The sequence below is a fragment of the Microplitis mediator genome, chromosome 7 (assembly GCF_029852145.1).
Source record: "Microplitis mediator isolate UGA2020A chromosome 7, iyMicMedi2.1, whole genome shotgun sequence".
NCBI lineage: Eukaryota > Metazoa > Arthropoda > Insecta > Hymenoptera > Braconidae > Microplitis > Microplitis mediator.
The window spans coordinates 21,118,300-21,130,613 of NC_079975.1; the positions used below are offsets into that span (position 1 = coordinate 21,118,300).

The following is a 12,314-nucleotide window of genomic DNA, read 5'->3' on the forward strand; positions in this document are numbered from 1 at the left end:
TTTTTTTTACAAGGGGGTGGGTGAGTTATTGTGTTATATTTATATAAATATTTATATAGATACTGGGAAGGTGAACTAATTTTTATAAATTTAGTATGTCGAATTATTTATTGTCGCGTGATTTATAATTGATGTTTAATAAAAGGAAGGAAGCGTAAAATAGGGAGGCTGAGGAAAAAAAATTTTTTTACGGAATACGATTAATGTTTTACTTTTTTATGATTGATAATATTTTTATTACTGGTGGCTGCTGACCCTAAGGTATCATATGTGTGTTAAAATATATATTTAATATTTTAGCTCACTAAATTACGCCCGAAAATAAAATCGACCGTCACGAAAGCTGACGCTTTGATTAAATTCATGAAAAAAAAGAATTGATTTTCTTGTGTCGCATTTTATTCATTTGCGAGGATTAAATACTAAAATAATTAATGCATTTTTTTTATAATTCAAAAAAAATTTATTTAGACCATTTTACAAATTAATTTAAACGTATTTTGGTGTTACGGTTATTATTCGTTTGCGCCTTTCATTTTTAGCCCATATGGTTTTTGCGATGACGTTTTTAGACAGTAGTTGCCACGGCTAGAAAAAACACATTAATTAATACCATATATATATTAGGGGTGCGTGAATAATTCGTACTTACGAATTATTCGTTCCGAATCAAATATTAATATTCGAATCGAAACTCGAATCGAATAATTCGATAATTCAAATTATTCGAAAGTTTCCGAATAATTCGAATTTTTTCCGAATTATTATATTATTTGCAAATTTTCGAGTATTTTGAATTCAGAGTTTGTTATGTTCGATATTCAAATATGAAATTAATAATTAATATGCATTTTATTTAAACCATGAAATATAATTACACGAATAGAAAAATTAGTATGAAAATTCGCTACAAATATTTGTTCAATCGGAAATTAATAATTATAAAAATAAAAATGAATTGAAAAGATCTCTTGCCAATATTAGTATCTAGATTTTTTATGTTACTGACAGAGATGAACATACATTGAAATTGAGCAATTGTTTTCTCCGGATAATTTATTTTTAATCAAAATATATATTATTCGTAAGTAAAATATTTTAATACACGATGTAATGGAATTCAAATTTGAAACAATAGAAAATCCAGTGATATTTTGATAATTCGCGAATTGTTCAAATTATTCGACGAATTTCAAATCATTTGAAAATTCGAATTATTCAATTCGATTCGATGCGATTCGAACGATATTCGCATACCCCTAATATATATAAATATAAGATAGTCTGGGAAAAAATGAGACATAATTTTTGAGACAAGCTTCTCTTTTTTTTTGTTCAAGTGTTTGTTATCTGAGTTATTTTACTGAAAACTGGAAAAAGTCTGAGGTAAAATGGGTCATGGTTGCAAAATTAAGAATTTTAATTTCCATGGTTCAGACTGATTATTTACCCCATTATTTTCTACAGCTGTAACTAAGAATTTTTCAACAAAAAATAATTTATTTTTGGTCTAAAAGGTCACATTTTGTCTCCGAATTAAAAAAAAAAATGTTGGAAAATCCAAAAGTGCACACCTCAATCACTCATTTTATTTTTAATCATTACTTTTATTATATAATATTAATGTATTTTTTTTTATTATGAACTTTTATTCAACTTACAAATTATCAATTTGATTTTTTATTTCTTTTTTTCAGTTTAATATTTTTTTAATAACATTTTTTTTTAAATATTCCGCCTTTTATCTTAGATGTCACTTTTTTTTCAAACATATTAATACGCTAGTGCTGCCACCAGTAGTTGATAGAGAGAAACAATGAAAAAAATAATAACAACAGTAAAAATAGCAGCTAAATTTTTCACGAATAATCACTTTTACGTCGTTAACTAATTACAATTAAACTAAAAGGATTCATATAGTAATTTTCATAAGGGTTCTTGTGATAAAAAATACAAAGACAATAAAAAAAAAGTTAGGCCGATTAATGGTGTCTATCGAGAGTTATCGCGCTTACGAAGATTCATACGTAACAATTGACAGCACTAGTTTCTTGGATTAAAATAATTAATTTAAAATCAATGAATTAACAAAATCGACTCAACGTTGGGTTTAAATTATTCCTTAATAAATTATCTGCATGCGAGTACACAATTTAATAATTTTTTGTGCTATGAAAAGGGTGTAGAAATGTTTTTGTATGAGAAAAATTGTCAACGAGGAAGAACCGTCAGTAAAGCACCCCTAGCACTTTCGCGCTTGAGGTGTGCAAAAAAAAAAACGGTATTTAAATTTGCCCTGGTTCCCTTAAATATATAAATAAAAATTTGTATTATTTACGCTTCACGCGGCGTTGCAAAACCCATCGGAATGACTTTGAATTCAACTCGTGAAGATTTGGTATCGGATGAACACCTGACTGCAAGAAAAGCTTTCTCCGATATAACAGATTCTGCATAAAAAACCCAGGAGCGATGGTGGCTGCAAAAATCTATCCACATAAAAAAAAAAATCTCATTCGTAAATTTACAATCAATGAAAAATCTATAAATATATGAGTGCTCAAAGAAAATTGAATGAAATAATAAATATTTTAAATGAATATGTTGAATAATAAAAAAAATTAATGAATAAAAAACAGCAGCGGATGAAAAGAATTAGTTGAAAGGAATTGAGGGGCAAATTAAATGCTCTTTTCCTCTTTATGCCAAGTAAATAACTTTAAAGTAGAGCTTGATTTACTGAATTCAATGAAAATTAAGATTTCTCTGGAGAAAATAAATTAATGAAAGGAAAAAAAGTTATTATGAGTAAAAAAAAAATTTCTTGTGCATTATGGATGAGTTAAGATCTTTTAATTTACCGTCATTGCTATAAATTGCCGCGGCTTTAGGGCAGCCTGGTTGCACCCTTGTCCCTTTGTTGGGCCAAAAATCAACGGTCCCAGTGCCCCGAGTTTTTCCGTAAAGTCCCGCGTCCGTGTGAATAATGTCAACGAATTCAGCGTCCGCTTTGGTGAGAGGGCTTCGAAGAAGATTAAATAGAGGACCAGCTGGATCCAGTCCTTTAATTAATTTTATTATTTATAGTTCAATGAACTTCACCTAGAGCTATTCTATGACGTTTATAAAGGGCAGAAAATTTTTTTTACTTGTTTATTTTTATAAAAAAAAAAAACTAGTAAAATAAAGATTTTTTTTTAGGATTATTGTACAGCTCTAAAGAACAACGAATTTTTTATGATAAGCCGTAAAGTCTGCACATTATGAATTTTTTTTTTCTTAAGAGCTTGAAAATGATTTTTTTATTGAAACTCCTCTAAAATCAGCGAGTTTTCATTTTTTAAATTTCGTGGCCTACAAAAAAAATCGGATACAAATTTAAAAATTTTATTTATTGTCACTTGATTGGTTTAATAGGGAAATAGAAGAAGGTGGGGTAAAATGGGATGTAAAAAAAATTAATTATTAAACGTATCATATAATTAGATAAATTTTTTGCGGGTTGATTAAATTTAGTAGGAGAGGGGGGGGGGAGGGAAATAGGCCCCTTAAGAAAAAAATTTTCAAATCCTCAGTTTTTTTTACTTGTTTCACTTTTTTGTACTCCTTTGCCAAGTATGTGACCTTAATTAAAAAATGTGGGGTAAAACGGGCCCCCCTCAAAAAATTTTTATAATGTGGGTTTTTTAGTTTGTTTTACTTTTTTTTCCTTCTGCTGAGTTTTTGCTCTTAATTTGCTGTCTATCAAAATTAAAAAATCCCAAGAAGTTGGGAAAAACAGGCCACTAACAAAACTCAATGTATGTTTCTCGCTTGTTTTATGTTTTGAAACTTTTTGCTATGTATTTAGTATAAAAAAGAGTTGATAGTGAAAATTTAGACCTTAAAATAGTGCTGGAGTTGAGAATAAAAAAGTCAGCAAATACACGTGTGATAGTTGTAAATGAATTGAAGTAATAACTCTATTTTAATAACTTGTTACAGAAACTAATAATTTGAAAACTTACTTGATTATATTTTAATTATTTTCGTTTATATAGAATAAATTGTTTTTGAAAAAAATTATAGCTAGTAATGCTGTTGGACTCGTGACCTAGTTTTCCCTTTATCATAATTCTTTAATCATTTCTGTTAAAAAAATTTTAGGAACCCGTTTGGCGAAAAAATATTCGTAGGTTTTCAAAGTCTAAGCAGCCCAATTACCCCCCTCTCCCCCAACACTTTTCATGTTAAAAATTTTGAGGGCCCATTTTGCCCCCCTTCTCCTATTTATAAAATCTTATTTAAAAAAAAAATTACTTTTAATTTAATTAAAATTGACTTAGACAATTAGAAAATTTAATTAAAATAAATCCTGGTACCTGATAATAATTTAACATGACAGTTAAAAAAAAAAAGGAAGTAAAATAATTACCTGTAATTCTTGGAAGCAAAGGCTTTATATTTCTTCCAAGGGCACCAGCGACATGCGCACCCATAGAGTGCCCGATGATATGAAGTTTACGTGTAATTGAATAATCTGCACAAGCTATGTCGCTAATTGCATGCGCTATATACGCGCCGACTTCGTCAACGCTCGCTACAACTTCAAGATAATTTTCGTTCGCTATTTTGCTCCAATCTACTGCGACTATATTGTGATCCCCTCGGGATATGTATGCTAGGGGATAAATAAATATTTTTTTTTAATTCAATTTAAAAAGCTAGAGGAATGTTTGATACATAAATACATACTGTGGGCATTATAGTAAATGTTATCAAAGTTAAACAAATATTTTTTAAAAATTAATGGGATATTTACCTTGGACTATTGAATCGACGCTCGAACTGTTTATACTCTCGGTGAAGCCGTGGATGTAAATAACGATTTGTTTTTTATTGTCAATATGTGAGAGTATACGAGTTGAATTTTTTAAATATTCGTCTACGTATGGATTTACATCATTGCTGAAAAAAATAAGTAAATAAGTATAAATTGTTAATTAGTAGAAAGGGGGGGAGGGGGTACACCCAAAATTTTATTAAAAAAAAATTTTATATTTTAAATGGTTTTTAAACATTCCAAAATCACTTTTGTAATTATAATTGAGCGTTATTTTGAATTTTTTTTTGTTAAATTTTTTCAAAAATCAATCAATTGTCAGTTGAAAAATATTAATGACTTTTGTTTTATGATAAAAACTATTAAAAATTTGTTTTTCTTCCTTTGTATCTAATAATCGGATGTGGTGCAACCCTACGGAGACTTTCTCTACATTATAAAACCTCATAAAGTTTTTCCCTACACGAATCAACTCCACAGATAAATTTTCACATCGTTCCATCTCTACGTGAAAATATCTCATAGTGAAAATCTCTACAGCGATCATTTTTACAAAGCGCTAAGTTCAAACAGTAAAATGTTTGTTTTGAAATTTTATTAATAAAGTAGGTTAATTATATAAAAGAATGAATAAATTAAAGTGGAATTAAATTATTCAAATACTACAAAAGTAATAATTCACCCCAACACAAATTTAGAAAATCTAGCGGTTGCTGCTTTTAAACTGGTGGTCTTGTGTTAACTTTCTGTATCAATTATTATTTAATTAATATTCTTTCTTTTTATATTTTTATTTTTAATAAAATATTAATTGTCGAACAAGACAACCGTGGTATTGTTAAAAAATGATTTAAAATGAGTGAAGATACAGCACTTGTTGCTGTATATAAACCAAAATGGAAATCAAGTTCAATTACAGAAAAAAGTTATCGAAATTGTTATGAAAAGTTAAGACGAGACCACCAGTTTAAAAGCGGCAATCGCTAGATTTTCTAAATTTGTGTTGAGGTGAATCATCACTTTTGTAATATTTTAATAATTTAATTCCACTTTCATTCATTCATTCTTTTTATATAACTAACCTATTTTATTAATAAAATTTCAAAACAAAAATTCTACTGTTTGAACTTAGCGCTATGTAAAAATGATCGTTGTAGGGGAAGGGGGGGCAAAATGGGCCCCTGGGGGCAAAACGGGCCCCCTAAAATTTTGGATGCCTCGAAATATTAGGGGGCAAAATGGGCCCCCCCCCCAAAGTTTTTAACACGAAAAGTGTTTGGAGCGGGGGAAGGGGCAAAATGGGACATTGAGGCAAAATGGGCCACTGAGGCAAAATGGTCCCCTCAAAATTTTTAACATGAAAAGGGTTGGGGGGAGGGGGTAAAATGGGCTGTCTAGACTTTGAAAACCTACGAATATTTTTTAGCCAAACGGGTTCCTAAAATTTTTTTAACAGATGTGATTAAAGAATTATGATAAGGGGCAAACTAGGTCACGAGTTCAACAGCATTACTAACTATGATTTTTTCAAAAACAATTTATTCTATATAATCGAAAATAATTAAAATATAAGCAATCAAGTAATGAAATTAAGTTATTTTTAGGTCCAAATTTTCATTATCAACTCTTTTTTATACTAAACACACAGCAAAAAGTTTCAAAACACAAAACAAGCGACAAACATACATTGAGTTTCGTTGGGGGCCCGTTTTCCCAACTTTTCAGAATTTTTGAATTTTTATAGACACAGCAAATTAACACCAAAAACTCAGCAGAAGGAAAAAAAAGTGAAATAAGCTGAAAAACTTGCATTATAAAAATTTTTTGAGGGGGACCCATTTTGCCCCACATTTTTCAATTTTTTATTTTTAATGGACAGAACAAATTAACGTCAAATACTTGGCGATGGAGTAAAAAAAAGTAATACAAGTAAAAAAAACTGAGGATTTGAAAATTTTTTTCTTAAGGGGCCCATTTTGCCCCTCCCCCCTTCCCCTAACGATTTTCAATATGAGAAATATTCTCATCTAGAGATGGAACGATTTGAAAATAATCTTCTCTTGGGTTGTTGCAATATAAAAATTTATCTGTAGAGTTGATTTGTGTAGGAAAAAACTTTGTGAAGTTTTATTATGTAGAGAAATTCTCTCTAGGGATGCATCACACCACAATAATCATGTAAAATATAATTTTTCTTCGTGTAAATTACTGACAAAAAAAATTCAACAATCAAATTCATTTAAAATTCAGAAATTTTTTTTCTATTTCCTTTTTTAGGGGTACCCCATTTTGCCCACAAAAATGAAAAAATTTTTTTTTAAAGGTAACTGAAAACTTTTTCTATTTACTTCGAATATCATTAAAAAAAAAAAAGATTTAGTGTGTTTGCGTCCTCGAAAACTTGGTATTTCTTTAACTACCCCGTTTTGCCCCGCCCTCTCTTATATGAGTAAAATTCAATTGAAAAATATCTCTGGCAAAGGAAATAAATTTTTTGTTTTCATAAATTTTGTGAGGAAGAAAAATATGGGCTACGTTTTAAAGCTTTTTATATTGAAGAGGGAAATAAATTTATTATAAGAGGCAGAGTAAAAAACTGCGGAGACATTATAGAGATAATTAACATATTTTTTGTTAACTGAAGGTAAAAATATGAAAAAATTTTAATTTATGGTTTTTTGATATTTTTAGGAAAAAAAAAACGGGAATTAGAAACGTGCAGTAAATTTTTTTGATGAATACATTGTTGAGATTAGATTATAGTTGGGAGAGTCTATAAAATTTTTTAGCCAACCCGGAGGTCTGTAGCTTTTTTAGTTGAAGAAAAATAAACTGAGTCAGCAGCGATTAATTTAAAATCCGATATTTTATTTTTTAATCTTCATTTTTCTCTAAAACTAATCGAGATAATTTCATGTCATTTCTTCTTAACTTGAAAATGACAATACGATAAATACCATGAGCTTATTGATTTATTTTCTAATTATTAAGTTATCGATCGGATTAAAAAAGACTTTTTACTTTTTTAATAGAAACTCGAGGTTAAAAAATCTAAGAAATAAAACTCCTTTATTTTAATTAAATTCTTGTCTGCAAGACAATTTTTCAGCCCTCCTGCTCTGCTGTTTCACAAGCAACAGGAATTCAATGTAATAATCGTCTTTAATAAATAAAATAACTAATTTAATGTCTAGATAAATAAAACCGACAGCAATCTACTCACTCCCTGTTCCATAAAACGTGCATCTATATTTAATAACTTCATCACATCAAATATTTAAATAAAAAAACTTCACTCACTATTCAATTCCACGATTAAAATTATGACCCTGAAGTTGAAAGTCAATTAACAATTTTCGGATTTTTTTTCAACAAATCAATTACAAAAAAAAAAAAAACTAAAAATATACATGTGTAGAAAGTTAAAAAAGCTGTAGGTGCAATTTTTTCAAATTTTTTTTTTTTACAATTTATTGTTTAAAAAAAAATTCAAAAATTATTAGACGTCGGCTGACTTCAGTATCATATAAAATTTCAGAAAAATTTTTATCAAATAATTAATTTTTTTTTTACCTCGTGTACACACGGAAAAAAATCGCGTCCAATTGCTTTTGTGTTGCAGCTTCAGCTAAAAAAAATTATTGTAAAAGAAAAAAAATTAAATAAGATAAATAAAAAAAATGTACTTACCATTATGAAGAATAAATATAAAATAAATAAAATAACAAACGTAATACATCTTCGACTCACGCAATAGCGTCAAATCAAAGCTGAATAAAACATAACTCGCGTGCACATGGTACATATAATTCCGCGGCAGCCACCGTCTCAGCGGCTTATCAATCTATTTAAATTATTCAGATCACCGGACAATTATTTATGGCCATGTAATTTATCCTTATCTAAGTGACTACCCATAAAACACATTTATATCGCGTAAACACAGAGTGACGACGGACGAAGAAATGTAAATAAATAAGAAAAAAAATATAAAAAGAAAAAAATTTAACCATCGCGGATTTTAATTTTTTTTTAATCACCTTTTATTTATTAGCTTGCTGTTAATTATTTATAGCTTGTACTTTTTATCATACATTATAAATGTATAATATGTATAATTTATGTGTATCTGAGGCACTCTACCATGGCAATCATATCCATTTAAGTGCTTTTATTTATTTCGTTCCCTAAGTTCTCTAGGTCTTTATGCTGTTCATTAATATTCTGAAACCGTAGGTTTCACCTCAAGGGTAAATCAGCCCTATTTATTATTTATGCATTGCTGGGGAAGACAAACTATTTGGCCCAAATCCAAAATGTCATTTATTTAAGTTTTTTTCTTTTTACTTTAAATAACATGTCAACTTGGAATTGTTTTTTTTCTTTTTGACATTCGAGATCTTTCATCTATGCATGAAAAAGTAGAGATAAATAGCGAGGGTGAAAAAGATGTAGATAAAGATATGTGGGCTGGAAAATTTTTAAAATACAATGCACAAATGCTCGATTATGAGAATTTGATTATTATTGTTATACATGGAGAAAAATTTACGGCAAAAATTACTATGGTATCCCGGTAATGATTACTATGATAGTATGGTAATGGTAATCCTAGTATTATGATAATTATTCCCATAATATATGGTAACGATTACCATAACATTTAGGAATTCCTGATATGGAAATCATTATCATGGCATTATGGTAACGTGTACCATAGTAGTATGGGAACGATTATCTATATTATTAAGAGAATAAGGAAAATTTTGTTCCCACCATATCTATATGATAGAATTAGTTAATGTTATTGAAATTGGTATCATTAGATAGGTCTTGACTTGAATTTGTGCCTTTTCACAGTTTAAATTCTTATTAATTGCCAAGTATTGAGATAAATAGATTTATCTATTTCATTCGAATTACATTTAAATTACGCGGGAAAAAAGACGATCGTATTTATTTTCTTTAAATAAATTAATACGTGCTATTTACGTGAATTATTTATTGATGATATCGATACTAGACGTTCTGAAAGACTAGCAGCAAAAAAGAACTATGTAAATTTTAAGATGCCTAACTTTGCTACGACTGCGTTTGAATCTTCTTTTGTTGTTACCTGTATTCGTCTCTGGGAAGAATTACCAGCTGACTTGATAAATTCATCTAGTATTGAAATCTTTAAAAATAAAATGTTCAACTACCTATTTAATCTTGATCTCTAATTTGTCTCTTAATTTCAGTTGAATCATTTAAACCAAAATCATTAAATACATAATATGTTAGAGTTATTTATCACATCAATTTTTTTTTCTTTTTTTATAACATAATCTATGTATTGCAGTCATACAAATACTCTATTGTACATTATGTTTAAGTATATATTAAGTTTCAAAGATCTCGTTAAAATTAATTACCAAATATGTAATATACTTATGTAATGTAAACATTTTTTTCTTTTGCCATCTGGCTAGTTAAGCTTTGGCATAAATAAATCTAAATCTAAATCTGAAATCAAATTCTTTAATTATTCTGTCACTAAATATGACTTAAAGTCACTGAATATATAGCTATATTATTTATTTCGCGTTACTTATTCCAAAATGACAGATTTTTATGCTCCCTTTTGGTTTTAGAAAGCTTCTCAAAGCCAAAAAAGTGTGCATAGAAAAAAAAAATGTTGGAAAATCCAAAAGTGCACACCTCAATCACTCAATTTATTTTTAATCATTACTTTTATTATTATATAATATTAATATATTTTTTTTTATTATGAAATTTTATTCAACTTACAAATTATCAATTTGATTTTTTTATTTTTATTTCTTATTTTCAGTTTAATATTTTTTTACTAACACTAGACATAACACGCTCGCTTCGCTCGCCTTCATTCTTTCAGAAATCCCGCCATTATCTCGGTCGACCAATCGACAACCGAATAAAATAGTCACAGAAGTGACGTAAAACGATACGACATCCGGTCATCAACTTTTTAGAAGAGGATTTTTTTCTAAATATCCCGCCTTGTTTTGTCTTAAATGTCGCTTTTTTTTCAAACATATTGATACGCTAGTGCTGCCACCAGTAGTTGATAGAGAGAAACAATGAAAAAAATAATAACACCAGTAAAAATAGCAGCTAAATTTTTCACGAAGAATCAGTTTTCACGTTTTTTATTAATTACACCAAAACAAAAAGGATTCAGATAGTAATTTTTGAAAGGGTTCCTGTGATTAGAAATACACAGATGATAGAAAAAAAACTAAGTCGATAAGTTTTGTTTTTCGAAAGTTATCGTGTTTAGACGAGTCCGAACACCACAATTGACGCACTGAGGGCTTCGAACTAAATCATTTTTTTTAATTAATCACATCATTAATCAAATAAGGATTGCATTGAAAAATGTTCCTTAATAAATTTCCTTTAAAATGGTGTATATCATTAACAACTTTGGTGTACTATAAAGAAAGTAGAGAGGATTGAAAGTCAGTGAAAGGGCCGAGAGTGAGAGAGTGACAGTAAAGCACACCTAACGCTTTCGCGATTGAGGTGTGCAAAAAAGGATTCATTGACACAAAAAATCTTTACTCGCCTAAAGAAAATTTTTACTTACCCCAATAAATTTTTTGCATTGTGAATTGAAAACAAAAATTTATTTAGAACTATAAAAAATTACTTGGTGCAAGGAATTATTTCTTGACCAAAAAAATCTTTTCTCGCCCCAAGACAATTTTTGTATTTAATTGATTATGCATAGAATGTCTTGGTGCAAATTAAAATTTTTTGCGGCAAGAAATCCTTTTTTTCTGCGTATTTTTTAAATTTAGTAGTGATATTTGGGCAGTCACGTAATGACTGCAGGTTGCTCGTCTAATATTATGGAAATATTTCACATATTATGAAAGTGATTACCATGAGGAAAGGTTTATTCCCATACATACTTAGGAACTGTTCCAATATAGAAATGATTTATTACTATGAGACTATGGGGACTATTCCCATGAGTATGGTAATCATTACAGGAACGTTTACCATAACTATACTCTTTGAAATCAAATTAGTGAAAATCACGTGACAATCACTATTTGGCAGTGAATAGTCACTTGTCGACAGTAAAAAGTATACCACTATTCGAATTAGTGACATACTTTACACTAGTAAACAGTGAATGGTCACTATTTTCACTGATTCAAATTCAAGAGAGTAGGGATTGTTTCCATAATTATGGAAAATTTTCCTAGAAATTATGGGCGTATATCCTACAATTTCAAATAGAGTAATTTGTATGGCAATTTATCAAGTCATATATTTTTTATAGATACGATTTAAGCGAAGGCTTTAAAAAGCCAATAGATATAAATAATCAATACCGAAAAGCGTTTTTAAATTAAAAGTGTTAGTGTCTATTGAGCCGAACAATTCAATCGATATAAGTAAATTAAATTGTAGACTTTATCGGGCTTAGGGTAAAGCTGCCACCACGTAATCGAATAGC

At 28.9% G+C, this 12,314-nt stretch overlaps 2 protein-coding genes across 2 annotated transcripts in view; one reads left to right on the top strand and one right to left on the bottom strand.

Moving 5' to 3' along the window:
• LOC130670891 (RYamide receptor) overlaps nt 1-12,314 on the top strand; it is a 57,505-nt gene that overhangs the window by 35,195 nt on the left and 9,996 nt on the right. The window lies entirely within an intron of this gene.
• On the bottom strand, nt 470-8,711 carry LOC130670896 (pancreatic triacylglycerol lipase-like). The gene is made up of 7 exons (XM_057474509.1): nt 8,513-8,711; nt 8,396-8,450; nt 4,802-4,947; nt 4,415-4,660; nt 2,862-3,062; nt 2,339-2,489; nt 470-588 (listed from the first exon to the last, which is right to left on the bottom strand). Exons 1-7 carry the CDS (start codon nt 8,625-8,627, stop codon nt 516-518), a joined length of 987 nt encoding a protein of 328 aa, XP_057330492.1. The 5' UTR covers nt 8,628-8,711; the 3' UTR covers nt 470-515.

Excerpts from the sequence above, each read along its gene's own strand:
- LOC130670896 (XM_057474509.1), bottom strand. The coding sequence starts at position 8,627 with ATGTACCATGTGCACGCGAGTTATGTTTTATTCAGCTTTGATTTGACG. Across the intron at positions 8,451-8,512 it reads TATATTTATTCTTCATAATG|CTGAAGCTGCAACACAAAAG; the intron begins GTAAGTACATTT and ends AATTTTTTTTAG. Across the intron at positions 4,948-8,395 it reads TTTTTCCGTGTGTACACGAG|CAATGATGTAAATCCATACG; the intron begins GTAAAAAAAAAA and ends TATTTTTTTCAG.